The sequence below is a fragment of the Hoplias malabaricus genome, chromosome 12 (assembly GCF_029633855.1).
Source record: "Hoplias malabaricus isolate fHopMal1 chromosome 12, fHopMal1.hap1, whole genome shotgun sequence".
NCBI lineage: Eukaryota > Metazoa > Chordata > Actinopteri > Characiformes > Erythrinidae > Hoplias > Hoplias malabaricus.
In genome coordinates this window covers 24,075,874-24,096,262 of record NC_089811.1, presented here as the reverse complement: position 1 = coordinate 24,096,262, position 20,389 = coordinate 24,075,874, and the positions used below count along the sequence as shown (strand labels likewise).

Sequence of the window (20,389 nt, the reverse complement as noted above, 5' to 3'; positions counted from 1 at the left end):
ATTAATTTAAATGGCCACAAACAGTTCGTAATCACCAATGAACGTGTTAAATTATTTATTTTGCTTCTCATTTGAATGACAGTCCTGCACTTCAGAATAAGACTTAATCCACGCACATAATTATTTCAAAGCTTTTAGTATGTGCGTTTATTACAGCTTGCATACTATTCGAGAATGTTTATGAATAAAGCTGTTGGGAATTCATACTTATAAAGTGGAAACCTTTTCTGCTTCTAAATGGAGCACTAATCCTTGTGTTTGCATTAAATTCTACACTTTGATAATGTCAGCAACATGCAGATCTACAGGAACATTTCTGTCTGTATCAGCTGAGATGTTTATGTACAATGTGTGTCATATGGATGTTGCAGTTGTACAGTAAAGTGTCATTTTATAATCTGTTGTGACTACAATTTAACTGAATTAGCTAAAAGGATTATGTAAGATTTCAGAGCCAGGTTTTTGAGTCAGAGTTTCTGTAAATGGCCTCAGTAGTTTATTTTATACTCTTTCTATTCATTAACTATGCTTTTTTTTCTTTTGGCCTTTCGTATTTTTCTTCCCATAGATCAGTCTGATCTTCCTGTGCTGGATGCCCACTGATGTGCCCCCTGAATCGGGGGCTCAGCTGTTAATGATGCTGCGTTGTCTGCGTCCTCTGCGCATTTTCAAGCTCGTTCCTCAGATGAGGAAGGTGGTGAGGGAGGTCCTCAAAGGCTTCAAAGAAATCTTCCTGGTGAGAAGAAGCATCTTTCCTTCCCTTTATTGCAGAAGATTACTGCATTCAGAAAAATGAACAAGCTGGATCCAGACAAAAATAGAATCCCCAGTTGCAAAATTAGGTCTTATGAACACTATTTGACATACCCCTAATTTTGAAACATGGAAGTAAATAATGGCTCTTATTTGTTTGATTGTGTGAGACTTCCTGTTCACTGTGTTAGTTGAGTTAAAAAGCAGGGCTAATTCTCAAAATATCATACAGATCGAATTAGATTCAGATATAGATATATAGATTCTCAGATTTATATTCGATAAAGAGGAACACCCAAAGAGGTGGGATGAAAAAACATATATAAACCTGTTTAACTCTTTAGTGTCGTTTAATGGAGTGAGGGAGACCACTGCACACCAACCTTAATATTCATTCTGGTTACTATAATTGCAATAAATAAATAAGTATATGTGTGTAAATGTAAATCGAACATGGATATGAATGTATAGCAATGCTGTTTGTTATTTTATATGAGAATCGAATATTAATATGCCTTATTAAATATAAAACTATATATAGTTGATATAAATGTAGTGGTTATAAATATATTGATTAAAATATTATTCTAAAATTAATATTAACCACAATAATCACTGAAACCTGTTGGTATAAAAACATAAATAGACATACAGGAGGGCTTGGTCACTTCAGTAATCTGTTTAAATCCAGAGCTTTTAAGCAAAAGGAAAGAACGTTTTTAAAATTGTAAGTGTTGTCCTTTCAAATTAAAAAAAAGGATTCATTACTATATTTTATAACTAGAACTCAAATTCAGATTATGTCATGTTCTATTCTATTTACAGGCCTATAAATATTTTCAAATGTTTACAATCTGCATTGCCTACAGAGTAAATTTAATAATTCAAATGAGAGCAAGACATTATTTTAATATAAAAATAAGCATTTCAAAGCATAATTTCCATGGGGGGGCCCTAGGAGGGTTAACTCATATACTGATGTTGATTCTGTTATTCAGCTTCTCTGATGTGTACAACAATAGAAAGTATCCTCCATTTGTTGGAGGAGTGCTCAGTGGTAACCCTGTAATAGAACAGACTGACTCTCTTTTCTGAAGTTCTCCCACTGCTAGCTACTTGGCATTCACTTTCAGCTACGCGGCTCCATATGAGACAAGCATTAATATCGGATTCCGTGGGAATGCTGTCTAGCTCTAAAGTAGACTATTGATTTTTTTTTTTTTTTCCACACAGGTCTCTATTCTTCTTTTGACATTAATGCTGGTGTTTGCAAGCTTCGGGGTACAGCTTTTTGCTGGGAAACTTGCCAAGTGCAATGATCCTACTATCATCCGTGAGGTAGGAGTGTTTCCTTTTTTTCACTCATTTCTGTGCATTGGAATCTCAGCAGTGCTGAATTTCAGCACTGTTCTGGGCTGAAACTTTCTCTGTGATTTGTAAACTCTTGTAGGAGGACTGCCACGGTATCTTCAGAATCAATGTCAGCATCTCCAAAAACCTGAACTTGAAGCTGAGAGGTGAAGAAAAGAAACCTGGATTTTGGGTGCCAAGAGTATGGTATGGATGTCTAGAGGAGCCTTTCTTCTTCTTAATGCATTAATAATAAGAGTTAAAATATATATATAATTAGTACAATTTCCACCATTTAAAAATAATGCAGATCGGCCAAGACATGTCTGAGGCAAAGGTCTCTGTTTTTGTAGACAGTAGTTTGTCATACACTTGGAGAAATCTCATAAGAAAGCCTGTTTATGTAACAACCAAAACATTTATCAATTTGAATATTCTTCAACTTTTCTTCCTAATTTAGTGGAGAATTCCAATTTGCTGTCTTGTTCTCTGTGTCACGCAGTGCTATCAATCTAATGGCCCTTTTCCATTGCATGGTACCTCCTCAGCATGAGGAGCATCAGCTCAGCATGCCTAAACTGTGCTTTCCAGCCCTGGGGCCTGGTCACTTTTACATTAGTACAGCTCCTCCACAGAATGTAGCTGGTGACTTCGCAAGAATCCATCTCTAACTGCAACCACATGCATTAAAACCAGAGCAACAGCAGCTGTAATAAAAACATTTGGGCTGTACACAGCTCCGCTTGAAAAGGTTAGTGTTTAAACCTTTTCAAAAGCCTGCAGTGTAATTTTAGGAGCTTCCATTTTGATTCAGATAAAAACAAATGTGATCACTGCTGAAAATCAGAGATTTTACATATAGTTAGTTTCTGCTGGAGGTCTGCATTTCGTCATGATTTACAAGTCTCTCTGGCCAGTCATGCACAGCTTGTATAATCATCATTACAGCATTCAGCATTACAGCATTACATTAAATTGTATTGTCTGAAGGAGCTACTCATAAGCTTATGGTGAACAAGCTTGGTCCCCAGCATTAGCTAGATGTGCTTTAGAGCAGTACAACTGTTCTCTACTGTGATGGAGCACTATTCAATGGCTTTGGCATGCACTAGAGCGATCTTTATATCTCAGAACTAATTTCCAACATCAGTATCTGACCCTTTAATACTTTTAAGTATATCATGTTCTTCCAGATATTCTTCCAATATCTAATGCAAAGCGGAAAAGCAGTTATTGCAGCCAAAGGGAAAAAACAGCCACACACATTTGGCAATGAAACACTTTGGTATCAATTTGGTAATGAAACACTTCAAAATATCCAATTACTTTAGCACCTACCTAGCAGTGTCTTTTATTTCATAAATTTTGTGTTAATAATAACAGTGTTTACAGATTCAGATTGCAGATTGGCAGGAATTTGACAGTCAGTGTGTTCAGTCTGGCTGTGTTTTGTATCATCATTGACAGCTGGAGCCAGCATGATATATGTTGCCTCTACATAAATCAGCACAGCAAGCTTTAGTGTGTATGTTGTCTAATAATCCAAGTCCCGTACTGCTGCAGCATTGGTAAGAGACAAAAATTAAACCATTTGATACATGATCACAGACCTACAGTATCACAGCCCCTCACTGACCACAGGCATTGGAGAGGGGGAAAAAACAACAAAAATCAATCTCAGTGCCAAGAATCAACTGTATCCAGAGCTGTTATGCAGCATCATTCATATAATGTAGTACCCGATCTCCCTAGTGTTTTTATGTGGCTGAATAAATCAATGCCTCACAGTTAGTAAAGCATTTCCAAAGAATGTTGTTGCTGTGAAGGTAAACAAGCTCACTTTTAATATTTATTTGCTTTAAAAGAAACCTTGGGGGTACATAAGTCTATTAATTTTCAGTCTTATATAATGACTTTTGGCTATAAACATTCTTTACAAAGATAATATTAGTGACCAAATAAATCACTATTTACTGGTTTTGTACAAACCCCATTTCCAGAGAATTGGGAGCATTTTGTAAGATGCAAATGTGTGTGTGTGTGTGTGTGTGTGTGTGTGTGTGTGCTTTTTTCAGTTAAATACTAGAATACAGCAGACCTGCGTTTCTAAATTTAGGTTTAGTTAGTACATACAGTGAAATGCCAAGAAAAGAAGTGACTGCTGCAGCTAACCTCTCTGCTCTGCTCTTTCTAGGGCAAATCCTCGAAACTTCAACTTTGACAACGTAGGCAATGCCATGCTGGCTCTGTTTGAGGTGCTGTCTTTGAAAGGCTGGGTGGAAGTGAGGGATGTCATCATACACAGAGTAGATCCAGTAAGTTTGTGTGAACACTAGTAACTGCTGCATTCTTAGGGCTGTATTTTCGTGGATACGGAGCAGAACTAAGCACAGGAATAAGGCATTTGACCTGGCCACAGGCTGCAGCAGGTGTAGCAAAACACTGACGGAGCTAGTATCCGAACTGATTAACTCCACTCAACCTCTTTAAAAGAAGTTGTGCACCAGTGGCACAGTGCAGTGACAGTTTCCTCATGGCTTTGCTGCAGGGGCTAAAAACAGTTTAGTTATGTACAGTCTAATTATATATTGATCACATTAATTAAAAAATATAAAAATATCAAAAGATGCACATGTCCCCTTATATTAAATGATCTATATATGAGTTTAATTACTCCCAAAGCCCACGCATGGAAAAAACAGGCATGTGTGCACAACATAAGTGCATTGCCAAATCAAAGCCAACCCTGCAAGGGAGCACCACTGCTCAAGGGCCTGTGGGTGCTGGTATATTTTTGGAGGGTGTTGTTTGCACTGTGAAAAATTTGACATGTTCTGCACCTGTTTGATGTGAGAAAAATACAATAAGGTCCAAAAATACAAAGGTCCAACATGGCTAACGTGAAAACGTATTTTTATCCCAAAATATGCTCCAAAATAAAACAGTGCTTGAGGATGTTAATTGTTGCAATTCGTAGCTCAACCCATGGCAGATGCAGTGTTTCTGTGCATTAAATTACTAGTGTGTTTATCCTTAGAGCACAGCCACGAAAATAGAGCCCAAAACTCATCTAAAGAAGTCTGACTGAATTATTTGTTATTGACTGATATTGTCTCACCACAGACCCATGGCATCTACATCCATGTCTTTGTTTTCCTGGGCTGCATGATTGGACTCACTCTCTTTGTGGGTGTTGTAATAGCTAATTTTAACGAAAACAAGGTAAGACTTGTCGTTATTTTTGCTGTTAAATAAACTCTTCTCTGATAATATGAGTTCCCTGTGCTGTTGAGTTTGATCTGTAATTAAAAAAAGTTATCTTATAAAAATGGAAAATGTTTGTAATTAATGCAATGCAGTTATAAATCATTCTTCAGCAAGTCTGGTGTACAAGAATTTCTCTTGGTGCAGGTGCCAACATAAAATAGGTGTAGGCATCATCATGAATTTGAGAATATAAATTAAATCATTACTAATGGGGCATAGGTTATTACTACTATTACTTACTAATTATAATTACATACATGTATACATGTTTTATAAAATAAGACATGCATATTGCACTCAGTTAGTGTGTGTTAGTTTGATAATGGTAGCGTATGCATGTGAGTGTGTGGTTGTGTGTATCTGTGTGTGTATGTGTGTAAAGTGCATGTGCAGCAGTTTAAGTATAATGCAGCTGGATGTGAGGTGTCTCAACATTACTGTGTTTTACTGGACACACAGAAAGAAATGTGACAAGAGAATGAGTGGTTGAATATTTTAACGAGACTGTGGAATGCTTTTTATTCAATCAGATTGTTATAGAAACTCAAACATTTCTACATAAGAGCCTTGTTCCTTTATCAAGTATATATTACTTCTGGTTAATTATACTTAAAGTTGCTTGCATTTAATGAAAACTGCTGGAACAGAGAGTAACTGGGGTATGAGTGATCAGCCATGGCTTTTCCCACCCTCTTCCTCATCCTAGATGAGTAAAGATATTTGAGGGTGGAAGGCAGATAGTTAATGATTTTCTCTGAACTTGTACCATTCCCTACAACTTCTGCTTGGTTTGTGAAGATGCAGAGCCAAACCAGACAGAGATGGAGGATGTTTTGATGGACTCTTGGCAGCCCAGAACAGGACCAGCAGTGATTGAGGCAGTCCACATTTCTTGACTTGCTATAAGACGTAAAGGCACTGCTGGGACTTATATAGGGCTGGGACTTTACAGCAGTGTTGTCTCTCCCATCTGAGGACTTGCTGAATGTTGGTGGGGTCTGTTGGAATTTGTAGGAGTTTGCTCTGCTGACTGTGGAGCTGTATGTTTCCAGTGGAGGCAGTGAGGTGGTTTGTTTCCTTTCTTAAGTCAATGCTTAACTTGTCATTGTTTTGTGTTTCGCTCCAGAGTATTAGTTTCACAACATGAATCCAGCTGTGTAACTTCATCCTGGTGTGAGGACTCATGTTTGTTTGAGTTTGTCTGAGGACCAGGACTGTGTCTCTGCAACTTGATATTGTATAACAGAATTACTGTCAGTGCAGTCAGTGGTATAGAGCGAGTACAGGGGAGGAGAAAGCACCAGTGCTGAGGCAAAGATGGTCCGAAATGAAGTCACCCACCAGGCCACATTGTTTCTTGTTAGACACTAGGAGTTTCACTTTTCACAAGTTAAATATATCCCAGTCCCTATCTCATGGTCTTGTATTTGTACAAATACAGTTAAATTCATGAATACATGTTTTTGGTTTTCATAGATATATCATAGATATGTTTTATGTGAAAATGAATGCATTTGTTTACATTTTCAAAGCATATTTTTGTAAAGTCACAGTGTCACACTTTAAATGCATTTAGAAAGTGTTGAATCTGCATTTGTGGACCAAGTCACTCGCCTGTTTTTCATGACACATATTTTTGTTTATTTCCTCTCCCAAGTTATTGGATTTTGAGACTTTCCTTTCAGATTTCACTCCGACCCACACACACATGCAGCTATAAATCCACAAATCTGGCCAGCACTACTCTCAGCACTGTGGCATTGTTTTTTTGAAATGTGTGGCCACTTTAAATGGCAAAACAAATAGTTTCTGGCATCTATGGCTATTGCAACATTTATGGCGTAACTGGAAGATTTGAACAATATAGTCATAAAATATGAATCTGAGTTCAGCTTTATATCAAAGAGTTAGGAATGGGTGATAATATGTTACTATGGAATGCTTTTAAGTGCATATTGCCCTAAATCTATCTACGTTAGAGTCCAGAAGCACTTCTCTGATATTACTGCAGCCTGGCAGCAGAGTGCCATGTCTCCAAAAAACAACGCCACTTAGCAGTAGCTTGTTCGCCTGCTGGCCGTATTTGTATATTTATGGTGGAATTTGCGTGTGGATCGGAGTGAAATGCAAAAGGAGAGTCTTGAAATCCAAAAATCTGCAAGAGGAAATGAACAAAGATATCACAGTAAACTGACAAGCATGAGTGTTGGTGTCATCCAGGTGTTGTAGAATGTATTGCAGAGTCAAACTAATGGCAACTTCTACTGACCTTTTAGTTAGGTTGGCAAACCGCAGAGGGTTCTGAAAGGCATCAGTCATGACAACAGATGTTAAGGCAACTGGTCAGATATTCAGGTGGGAGATCTGCTGCTTTTTTCGGAACTGGTATGATGACAGAAGTCTTAAGGTACAACAGGCTGGCTTGGACAGAAGTGATCCTTGAGGACAGGAGAAAGCAGGTCATTGAGGTTATTGAGCTGGTTTGGGAGCAGACTTGTAGTTTGTAATAGTTTGGGGTCATTTCCAGAGGGAGGAACAGTCATTTGAGGAAGACTGCTGCTCCACTTTTTCCTCTGTAAAGCAGTATATCAGCCAAAACAATACAAAGGTCTTATTTCTGTACTCACTTTGCTTTTTGTCAGCTCAACTGACTATAGCTACACCTTGAAGTTCTACAGTTACAGGCATTCTGTTATGGTCAAGAACCCCATAGAACCAACACTGAGTAGGTATTATTTAGGTGGTGGATCATTCTCAGCACCTCTGTGTCACTGCTGGACTGTCTGTAATTCATCAATCAAAAATATATCCTGTGTGCACTGAAGAAGGACTAACAAAATGTACAGCAACAGATGAGCTATTTTCTCTGGTGTAGCATCTACAAGGTAAAAGTAGATGTAGCTGGGTCTAACACACTGTGCACTGAGTGTTCTGACCATTGAAGAACAAGGTGAAAGAGGGCTAACAAAGTATGCAAAGCAACCCAACAACTATTTCCTGTAAATGTAAAACTACAAAGTGTAACTATATTGTCATTGGAGCTGATAAGGTAGAGTGTAATAACAAGGAGATAATTTGAATAATTTGGCTGATCAGTGTATAAGCCTCACATCAATTACACTCTGATTAAATAATTACAATGAGAAGTGCTTAAAGAAAAACTAGGCAAAAGATTTATTTTTTATTCAGGGGTTTCCCCTTCTTTCCACTATTCTTGCTGAAGCTATCATTTTAAGGTAAAAATATTACTTAGTGTTCCTTTAACAATCTGAACTGCAGTCTGAATGAGCTCAAAAGCTTTGCACAGAATAAACCCACAGTGCAGTATGCTCAGCATGAAAGGAAGCCTTTTTGTATTTTCATGTAATATTTTTTTAAAGTAGTGCAGCACGGTGGCGTAGCAGGTCACACAGCTCCAGGGACCTGGAGGTTCTGGGTTCGAGCCCCACTCCAGGTTACCCTCTGTGAGGAGTTTGCTGTGTTCTCCCTGTGTCTGCATGGGTTTCCTCCAGGTGCTCAGGTTTCCTCCCATGGTCAAAAAACACATTGGGAGGTGGATTGGTGACTCAAAAGTTTCCATAGGCATGAGTGTGTGAGTGAATGTGAGAGTGTGTGTCTCCACGCAAAGCATTGGTGCCCCCTCCAGGGTGTTCAGCCCTTGCGCCTAGTGATTCCGGGTAGGCTCCGGACCCACCACCACCCTGAACTAGATAAGCCAGTTGATTTAATATAAACCAGGTATTGAATGCTAATAATAAGCATAATAATGCTTATTATTTACTATTTGTTTCAATAATTTGACTGATTGATTGATTGATTGATTGATTGAGCAAATAAACTCCTACTGCTCAGATGAATAGCTTTTTAATATAATTTCTCAGGTACCTAAAACAGTTGTACAGTACTTATTAAACACATTTATTTATAACTAAATTTATTCACTATTTTAGAAAATGTGAATCTAGTAGTAAATATTTATTAGAAGCATTACAGTGATTTTGACACATACCTCATTTCCTGGTGTAGGAGATCTGTGTATTCTTGCACATTCCTTCTGCACTGATTTTTATCTTTTTTTCAGGGCACAGCTCTGCTGACAGTGGATCAGAGGAGATGGGAGGATCTGAAGAGCAGACTAAAGATCGCTCAGCCACTGCACCTTCCCCCACGCCCAGGTCCGTCTCTCTCTCTCTCTCTCTCTGTATCTCTCTCTCTCTGTGCTATCCTAACACACACTGGCAGTCCAGCAGCAAAAGACAAACGCTGAAAAGAGAGACAGTGAGTCATTCTGTCAGAAAGAGAAACGTTATGTGAATAGATGACTAGTTTGCCCTTTTGCTTTGACCTCCTAATGCTGCCTCATTTTTCTCTGAGGATATTTCCCTTTCTAAGTCTCTCATTGTCTCCTTCTCCTTTCTAATGAGTCCTCCTCGTGCTCTGAATGAGCGCAAAGAGAGCATTTAATCAGATCTCTTCTGCTGTGCCAGCTGAATAAAGTTGAGCTCCGAAGATGTGCCTCAAACACAATTTTACTATGATGAGGAAAAACCCCATTTAGCCCCAGAGTGGAAGTTGCAGAATCTTGCAGCATGCGTGCCCCTCCTGAGCCCAGCGGGTCGCCCTCAGCTAATGAGAGTCAGGCAAAGCCCAGAGATATGTCCTACAGACCCCTGTGGGCACACATTGTGTACTGACTGACTGGGGAGTTTAAGCCCTAAACTGCACTTCGCAGTACTTCCTCGCAGTTGAGGATGCTTAAGCTGCTCGTGTTTAAATGAATGTGTTGCAGGCAAAGACCTAGCAAAATGAAGTATACATGAGATGAAGTACACAGCATGTGGAACAAACACAGTTAACATAATAAATAGCTAACAAATATATGTTTGAGTTGTATAACCAGAAGCAAGCATGAGAAAGCAGCCCTTGGCAGTGTTCCAAGTAATCTGAAATGGATTTGTTCATTAAGTTCCTTCCCCCCCTTCCAATTATACGATGCTGGGTTTTTATTTGTGGTGTCACACTTCATCTCCTCACACTCATAAATAAACAAGTTATTAACAGGTTGATGGTAGGTGATGAATAATATTGTGAAACATATTTGATTTATTTTCTTATTCTGAATACATTACACACAGTAGCCACTTTAATAAAAACTCAGGCAGGCATTTGGAACAACACGAAGCAGAAAGTAATGCACACCTTACTTAGGAGCTCTTTTGAATGTTCACATCAAACATCACATTACTGCATCCTCTGGGATGATGGAGCACTCTGTCCCGAAAGGCATATTTCGATCATGGGAAGTTCAGCAGGAGGCACAGGTGGTGTTTGGTTTAATTCAGATTTAATCAGGGCCTCATGGAGCTGGTCTAATATCAGGTATGAAGCTGACCAAATGAACTGGGTTTTGCCACACGTTGTTTGTTTTAATTTGTTTTAGCATGTCATTCATAAAAGTCATTCATTTTCTTTAATACTGGAGAGCCTGAATATGTTTAGAGTGGAGCGTTGCCTTTTTCAATAGCCTACCATTATAATAACTGATTATACAAATCTCAGAATTAAAATAGAATACCTGCCCAATGAATGAATATTAGCATAGCTGAATAATGCACTGGGGATGAGTTACATTGACGTTTGAAAATTAATACCAAAAACCTCCACATGGGACTTTTTTATTCTATTTATCCATCCATCCATCCATTATCTGTAACCCTTATCCAGTTCAGGGTCACGGTGGGTCCAGAGCCTACCTGGAATCATTGGGCGCAGGGAATACACCCTGGAGGGGGCGCCAGTCCTTCTCAGGGCAACTCACACATTCACACCTACGGTCACTTTTTGAGTCTCCAATCAACCTACCAACGTGTGTTTTTGGACTGTGGGAGGAAACCGGAGCACCCGGAGGAAACCCACGCGGACACGGGGAGAACACACCAACTCCTCACAGACAGTCATCCGGAGCGGGAATCGAACCCACAACCTCCAGGCCCCTGGAGCTGTGACACTACCTGCTGCGCCACCGTGCCGCCCTATTCTATTTATATATTATCAAAAATTCCCCAAAGAATAGCAACAAAAAAAAGGACAGACATGTTTTAGTTACAATTTCAGAAGTTATAATGTCGTCAGAGAATTATTGAAATAAAAATTGACAATTTTCATATTCATCTTTGATTTCATAGGGGTAAAGTCTCCTTAAATTGACATGACATGAGTGAAAATATTTAAGCTAGTGAAAACTCTTCTTCTCAACTCTGGAAAGAGCACAGCCGAGTCTCTACCAGCAGTGGGAATAGGCCACACTTTGCTAGAGGCCAGTTATCCTGCTCTTGTAGGCCAACAGAAAAAAAATCAATAACCTTGGTCAACCCTAGCAACCTGAACAACATCACATCTTTGTTCAGACTTCCTACAAATGAGCTGCTTGGAGCTCAGTGTGTCCAGCTGCCTAAATTACCCAGAATTCTGCTCACAGCCTGTGTCCTTTAGCAGTGAGATCCCAGCTGAAATGATGACATGGCACATTTCAGAACAGTCCCTGGTGCTCACTTATGGTGCTGAGCAAATCCTTTCTTCTCTAGTGAGCAATGCAGTAAGTATTTTTGTCTGAAGATGTCCTCTATATATGTAGATCTCTCAGAAAACCGTCCTTAAGCGGACTTAGTTCTGATGTGAATTTTGGTGGAAACTAGCATCAACAATGCAAAAGTGATTTGTAATGTCGAAGGTAATGTATGTTGTCTTTAAAATGTATCGGGTTCATGTGCCATCTACTCATATGCAAAAGTTATGCAAAATTTGCACAGGCCACATGTTCATATCAACAGCACGTTCATGATCATATCAACAGTATGGGCTGTATATGCTGTGTATAATTAATTTGGAAACAGCATCTAAATTGCTCATTAAACAAAGTGTCTTGTCTAGTCTACAAACTTTTGGACGTACACCAATCAACCATGAAAGGGTTTAAACAATGTATGCAGAGCAACAGATGGATTCCAGTCTGTAATTTTAGAACTACAAAGTGCTCAATGGAGCTGACAGAATGGACATTGAGTGTAGAAACGAGGTGGTCATAACATTACGGTTGATTTGTGTAAACTATTTAATGTCTCTTTTGTGTGCACTTCACCTTGATATCATCAGACGGATCACAAATCTGTAAAATATTTTCTTCTGTTTTTTTTTTTTTTTTTTTTTTGTAGAGAATGGAGGCTTCCGTGCCAAGATGTATGACATCACTCAGCACCCATTCTTCAAGCGAGGCATAGCAGTGCTGGTTTTGGCCCAGTCTGTTCTGCTTTCTGTTAAGGTAAGAGCACAACTTAAGAACTGAGCAGATACTAATTTCAGAAAGAAATAATTATCTTCGCCCTGTGAAGGACTGGCGCCCCCTCCAGGGTGTATTCCAGGTAGGCTCTGGACCCACCACGACCCTGATTTGGATAAGCGGTTACAGATAATGAATGAATGAATGAATAATTATCTTCAATAATCTGTAATTTATTATATTTTTCTGGTGTGTTTTACAGTGGGATGTAAAGGACAAAGTGACCATTCCCTTGGCAACCATGTCTGTAGTTTTCACCTTCATCTTTGTCCTAGAGGTAAAAATTAGTGCTGTCAACATTAATGCAATAACACGTGATTAATCTGGAAACATCCATGTGTTAATTTGTCTTTACCCCAAATTAATAATTTTACCAAATTTGGCCACGACTTCCTCCTATAATTCACTCATTTTACAGAGCCTAGTTATGCATTAGTGGTTAGTCGATGGATGTATGTACAACATAATTTTGAGGTATATTTTAGAACATTATCCTATTGTAGAAGCCATTCTCTTTTCATCTTCAGCCATCGAACATATGGTTTGAATGTTGCTGCCAGAATTTGACAGTATATTGTGGAATTCATTTCTCCTTCCATCTGTGCAGTATTTTTTCTAGACATATGTTTGCTGATTGTGGCCAGATTTTTAGTTAAACTTAATTAGTAAAAAGCATTCTGGCTAATCTAGGTGTTCCTGCAGGTTCTTGCCAGAAACATTGAAGTTTGGACTTGCCTTTCCTTACCATGAGTAGTTCTTCTTGGTCTTCCAGATTTCCTCTTGACCTACAAAGTTCTTCCAAAATGCTATTTCTTGATACAATTCTGCACTGTAGAACCTGCAAGCTGACAACACTTGAACTGTCTTCATTTAGCCTTTCTCTGTCTTGTCATTGACTATGTTCATTTTCATACCTTTAGACATTTGCTTAGAGGAGCTCATTGTTGCTCAGTGGAAGCACAAAGCTTAAGGGGCCATAGAATATATAAGGTTTCTCAAACTTCTAACAGCTGTATAAAATACTTTTGCCAATTTTAAATAAGGCTACATTTATAGGTTAGGTTCCCACTTTAATTCCTTGAATTTTAACCACTCCCTCTACTAACAGGTGACTATGAAGCTGATAGCAATGTCACCAGCTGGTTACTGGCAGAGCAGGAGGAATAGGTATGACCTGCTGGTCACATCACTTGGGGTCATATGGATCATTCTACACTTTGCTGTACAGGTGAGGAGTAATTATAAATTGCCTTGAATTTCAAATATATTTGAGACCATCTTAAGTTCTAAAAAAAGTTGCTGTTCATGTTAAAACCTGCTTTTTTCTTTTGTAGAATGCCTATACCTATATGATGGGTACCTGTGTAATAGTGCTGAGATTTTTCACTATATGTGGAAAGCATGTGAGTAGCAATCAATGTCAGCTGACACCATTTATGATAGAAGTTGTAGTTGAATGCTGTATGATCAATGATCTCCATGGAGAAAGAAACAGCAAAACATTTGTAGCACCAGCTGCATGATTGGATTAAATGAACAATTAAGGAAAAAAATGTAAAAGCTTTGCACTTAATATTGAAGATTTTTAAATGAAGTATAAATAGTGAAGGTAATGTGTGTATATCTACTGTATATATTTTCAATTATTTAAATGTTCTCTTCTCCTAGGCATGTTTCAAGAGCTAATTCATGCTCAGCATTCACTACCAGCGCCACAAAGTTTAGAATCACTATGATATAAAAATGTATTTGCTGCACAACCATGCAAACAAATGACAATGTGATTATAATATATGTTGTTGAGAAATAGGATTGTTTTTTCTTTGTAGGAAAAATATACAAAACTAAAAAGCTGTAGACGAATCCTTGTAAGTTGAGAAATTACTGAATGAACTTTGCAATTTGGTCAGTGCCTTTTTTTGTTAAAAAACTTAACTTGTCTAAAGTTAAGTAAAAAAATATTATAAAGAAACTTTCCTCAGAAATTACAGAATGTCAGTCTATTTATGAGCTGTAGTGCTTTCATATAAAGCATGTATTTTCAGAAACCAAATCTTGATGTGTAATCTCTGTGACGATGGTGTCAAATCTATAGTGAACACCCCTCCCTGGCCATGCTGAAAAGTGTGTGTGTGTGTGTGTGTGTGTGTGTGTGTGTGTAGGTTACGCTGAAGATGCTGTTGCTGACAGTGGTGGTGAGCATGTATAAGAGTTTCTTCATCATCGTGGGAATGTTTCTGCTGCTGCTGTGCTATGCATTTGCCGGCGTGGTCCTCTTTGGCACTGTGAAATATGGCGAGAACATTAACAGGCGAGTGGAGGTGATGATTAGGCCATGTCAGCACGCCTCGGGTGAAATGTGTAACACGCTAACAGGCTCCCGTGGTGATGTGGAAATGACAGGAACTTTGCAAGTTTTTCATTGCTGCTTGAGGGACAAGTTGAACAGTGCTGCCAAAAAATGCTTGTTTTGTTTTCTTTGTAGTAGGTTGTTGAGAAGCAGCTTTCAGTTCAGAGTGAGTGATAGTTTTCCCTTATTCTTTCTCTCTCACTCTCTCTCGCTCTCTCTCTCTCTCTCTCTCTCTCTCTCTCTCTCTGATAGGCATGCAAACTTCTCCACTGCAGGGAAGGCCATCACTGTGCTGTTTCGTATTGTCACTGGTGAGGACTGGAATAAGATAATGCACGACTGTATGGTAAGCTGGATTATGAATACTTTTTTGTGCCCATTCCTTGAGCAAGCCCTTGAGGTTTCAGCCACTGTTTCCTCTCTGTCTCTTATAGAATAGTGGAGTTAAAAGCAACGTTCATGATTGTAATACAAAAAAAAAAAAGAAACCAAAACACATTTTATAAAATTCTGAGGATATTTCTTCACCATTTTCTGCTCTCCAGTCAGTTTGTGTGCTGGAACCCCTGCTTCATGGCCCAGTTATGCCCTAGTATCAGTAAATTGGTATATTAGGCCTTCTCTCTCTCGGCTCACAGTAGAGAAATGGAATCTGGAGGTTTTCAGGCAATGGAGAGAACTCCAAACGTTGAAAAGTATGAACTGAGATGAGGATGTTGCTGTATATTTGCAACATAGTTGGGTAACACTGACTTATGTTTAATGTTTCAGATTATTTAACGTGCAACTGCCACTGAATTTGGGAAAACAACAAGTAAACACAGACTGAATGAGCTGCAAAATAAAACAATTTGAGTTACAAAGGGTTTCTGTGGTAATTCAAACAAACTTACAGATTTAATATTTTATTCCGCTCAAACTTACTGTTCCACCTTAAAAGATGTGCAGCTTACGAATGTAAAAAAACAAGTGAGCGGTAGGTGCCCAGAATCATAGATGGTGCCTTTAAGTATATGTATATTTTACCATGTACAAAAATATTAGAGAGGACCATCTATCCGTGTCTCATTTTATGCATTCACTGAGTGTTCCATGACAGTAAATGCCCCTTCGTCCTACCACATTTCAAAATTCAGGTTGTGCTGCTCTGCTTTTCTTGGACCAAATATAGAGGGCTGCAATATTTATCCACAGATCTCTTTGTCTATTTAGTTATTCACATTTTATTTATTTAAATTATACTTTATAAAGCCATAGCCTGTATTGATATGTAAATTCTAAGTACATTTTACAATATGAGAAATTACAATTCTAGTATTGTTCTTTACCACATTTATTTTTTGGATAATCAATTCAGAAAAAAACAGAAAAAAAGAAAAAGATGAACCATGCCCTCCTCAGCCCCATATGTTGAGTGTGTTCGTATTTCCTGGTTTGGCTCACAGGTTCAGGCTCCGCTCTGTACGCCTGATAAGCACCGTTACTGGGAGACAGACTGTGGCAACTATGCTGGTGCCCTCATCTACTTTTGCTCCTTCTATGTCATCATTGCCTACATCATGCTCAACCTGCTCGTGGGTATGCTCCACTTTGCCCCTCATTCAATTTCCTGTCTCATTTCCTCCACTGCCTGGCATTAGACCAACTAGCTAATGAAATGCAATACCATGCCCCAGTTTCCACCCCCTAAAATCTTGGGAGTATTATTAGCATCTTTTGTCCTTGCAGTGATTAAGTTTCCTTCCCTTACCGATAAATTAATCTTTCTTATTTGAAGATATTACAAATTAGGGAGGATGTCCCCTGCTGAACGTGAATGAGCTGCAGTCTGCTTTACCACAGGCCATTCCTACATATTTGTCTTTACTCAGGGGCTTATTAGCCAATAAAATCTTACTACATTATTCAGATTACACATTTATATGATAAAGAGTTGCTTTAGAATGACATTGTGATATACAATCCGCATTTGTTTTAACCACATAATGAAAATCTACAGTACGTCTTTAATGAACATAACAGCTGCTTATGGGCACAAACTAAAAAATGTGCATTAAAGTGGGATTTACATTGAATGATTATTGTCCATTTTAACAGTGCCAAAGTACATTGTCCATGCAGTAGCTCTCTGTATTTCTGTTTCAAACAGTTAATTACAGACTTTGGTCCACCTGTCTCTGTGCATACTTCATTATCCCCATTTCACCCTGCTCTTGGTCCTGCAATGGTTTGTGTTGGTCTTTCTCTAGTCCTTTATCAGTGGACACAGGGATATCTGTGTTGGTGGACTATTCAGTCCATTAATGACACTGTGGGCTTTATAAACTCCAGCAGCAATGCTGTGTCTGATCCACTCATACCGGCACAACACCCTGTCAGTGTCACTGCAGTGCTGAGAATGATCCATCAATCAAATCATACCTGCTGTGATGGTTCTGTGGGGGTCCTGACCATTGAAGAGCAGGGTGAAATAGGGGTAAGAAAGTATGCAGGGAAACAGGTGGACAACAGTCTAATAGTAGAACTACAAAGTGCCCCGGTATGGTCAATGGAGCTTATAAAATGGACAGTGAGTGTAGATATAAGGTGGGTGTTTGTAATTCAGTGCTAGTTCAGTGTAGAAAACTCAAATATTCAAAGAAGTCAAATACAAGCCCTCTGCTCTCACTGAAACGCAAAAGACATTACCGCAGTTATATCGCAGGAAGTGACAGAGTATCAAATTACATCATGTTGGTTATTGCTGGTAATAATGCTGACTGCTGAGGATTTCAAATATTGCTGGGAGTTCTAAGGGAGTTTGAGGAACTTTATAAACGCTCATTGTTACCATCAAACCTTTCTTTGCCTTTCCCCAGCTATCATTGTGGAGAACTTCTCTTTGTTCTATTCTACGGAGGAGGATCAGTTGCTAAGCTACAATGACCTGCGTCACTTTCAGATCATTTGGAACATGGTGGATGACAAGCGAGAGGTAGGCAGGTGGCGGAGGTGTCCCATTGATCCGAGAAGGGGTGTGTCACTCTCCGAGACGATCCCTCAGCTGCAAATGAGGCTGTTGTAGGCATTGACAGTCTCACCTTCAGACTAATGGGGGTTATTACTGTCTGTCACCGAAAGAGAGTGGAGGAGTTGGCATCTTCATTAGCAGCATTATTGAGAGCAGTCGAGAGATGTGCCTGTAGACTGTCATCCAAAGAGCAGCAGTAGAGTGGTGGGGAGGGTTCTGCGGGTTAAACAAGGTGTTAGTACTTTCTTGTTGGAAATGAATAAGCCAAATGTTCAAACTCAAATTAAACTATAACCAGTCTTGTATTATAATTGTTTGCATTTGTATTTGGTCTTTAGTTGATCTCATTATACAGATGACTCCTGAGATCTGGTGGGTGCAAGTGCTTCTTATTTAGAGTATTTATTTATTTAGATCTTTGAGAAGTGAAAAGTCAAGATTCTTAAGCTTCTCTAATTATAACTTAGTGGGTTCTGCGTCCAAATTCAACCCAGATGCAGGTGCTTGCTGATAAGGAAGCACACACCAGTCGTATTAAGGGTTAACCCATTCCCTAAACTGATCTAGGATCTGTGTGTCTTCTGTACTCTTGTTCGATTTAGTGTGTGAATGTGTATCGAGATGCAGTTGAAGTTGAGATGACTGTGCTGTTTGTCAGGGAGTGATTCCCACCTCAAGGGTGAAGTTTTTGCTACGACTGCTGAGAGGTCGACTAGAGGTGGACCTGGACAAAGACAAGCTGCTCTTCAAGCACATGTGCTACGAGATGGAGCGGCTGCACAGCGGAGGAGATGTCACCTTTCATGATGTGTTGAGGTAACCATGCAATCAATTAATATAGAAAGTTTAATTTTAAATAAAACATTTCTCATATCCAGTGCAGCCTTAAAAACCGAACAGGCACATGCACATGCCCCTGCACTTTTCCCTCAGACACAGACTGCATTCTCTTGGTCAGCATGTGTAATCATTGTTTTAAAGGCATACTTCAAGATGTGTTTCTGGAATAGGTCTAGTAGTTCTGAGCTAGCAAGGGTCTTAAAAGTTTGCTTCCCTTTTAAACGTGATAACTGACACTCTTGGTGAGTATTTTGGCTGTAAATTAAACGTTTAATTCACTTTTCTGTTTCCCTTATATTCCCCTTGAGCTGTACATGTGAACTCATTCGCCCTGGGCATTACTTAGACTTTATCCCACTAGCACCCTAGTACACAGTCTGGGTAAAATCTGAGTGAAGGCCTCTGTGAATAGAACTGCGAATGTTCCGGAGTATCATGTTTCTCATAACGAAATTGCAAAATTGAAAGGAAAAATAAAAATCTCAAATATTGCAAAGCATAACAAAGGAAATGTGATTAATTTCAAGTCCACCTAAACATCGTCCTTTCACTTATCCATTATTCTGTTTTATGTTTTTTATGAAAAAAAAAAACATTTAAATCAGGTTTGTGCAGTTTTTAGGTGTAAGAAACCTTTCTTAGTGTAATGAACCATACGTGGGTGTGTGTCAGCATGCTGTCATACCGCTCAGTGGACATCAGGAAGAGTCTGCAGCTAGAGGAGTTGCTGGCCCGGGAGCAGCTAGAATACACCATTGAAGAGGAGGTAGCCAAGCAGACCATCCGTATGTGGCTGAAGAAGTGCCTCAAACGCATTCGAGCTGTGAGTCTGCACACCAGACCATCAACATATAACTCTGTTGTTTTAGCCCATTTATAAGAGTTTGGAGATGGCTCCTTACACTGTATCTTTCTTTCTCTGAGTATTTGCCAGGTATTGTACAGAATATTTATATTGCAGTCCAGGTTCATTTATCTATCGAGACCCACAGCATACAATAACAAAAAACTTACAACCACCAGTTAGAACACTTTTCTTCTAGTAGTATGGCTGAATTACATCTATATTTCATTCATATTTATACGTAACTGAGGGCTTAAACCTGAAGTGTTTTTATCAAAACTAGCCTTGTAGTTCCAGTAAACATTAGTAATAAGGTATCAGGGGACAGAATTGGGTATGTTTTTACATTTAAGTATCACTGTGACATGGTAAACTCATGGTACTGCATTAGATTATATTCAATATTTATCTTTCATATTGAATTTGCTGCATGCTGATAATGACTTTATGTTCTACCTCTCACTTACTTTTCTAGAAGCAGCAGCAATCGTGCAGCATCATTCTCAGTCTGCGTGAGAGTCAGCAGCAGGACCTGCGACGTCTGCTGAATCCCCCCAGCATTGAGACAACTGTCCCCAGTGACGATGCCAATGCTAACAACCAGGACAACCCTACACAGCCTGAGGTACTACACACACA

The 20,389-nt window shown here is 39.0% G+C and overlaps 1 protein-coding gene across 1 annotated transcript in view; it reads left to right on the top strand.

The window, feature by feature from the left end:
• nalcn (sodium leak channel, non-selective) overlaps positions 1-20,389 on the top strand; it is a 144,115-nt gene that overhangs the window by 120,289 nt on the left and 3,437 nt on the right. The window contains exons 28-44 of the mRNA XM_066686611.1: positions 569-736; positions 1,987-2,091; positions 2,204-2,310; positions 4,298-4,418; positions 5,227-5,325; positions 9,452-9,545; positions 12,582-12,688; positions 12,909-12,983; positions 13,815-13,934; positions 14,041-14,109; positions 14,869-15,017; positions 15,309-15,402; positions 16,502-16,634; positions 17,915-18,030; positions 18,725-18,882; positions 19,579-19,729; positions 20,226-20,375. Coding sequence (XP_066542708.1) covers positions 569-736; positions 1,987-2,091; positions 2,204-2,310; positions 4,298-4,418; positions 5,227-5,325; positions 9,452-9,545; positions 12,582-12,688; positions 12,909-12,983; positions 13,815-13,934; positions 14,041-14,109; positions 14,869-15,017; positions 15,309-15,402; positions 16,502-16,634; positions 17,915-18,030; positions 18,725-18,882; positions 19,579-19,729; positions 20,226-20,375 — 2,016 coding nt within the window. The remainder of the gene's footprint in view (positions 1-568; positions 737-1,986; positions 2,092-2,203; positions 2,311-4,297; positions 4,419-5,226; positions 5,326-9,451; positions 9,546-12,581; positions 12,689-12,908; positions 12,984-13,814; positions 13,935-14,040; positions 14,110-14,868; positions 15,018-15,308; positions 15,403-16,501; positions 16,635-17,914; positions 18,031-18,724; positions 18,883-19,578; positions 19,730-20,225; positions 20,376-20,389) is intronic.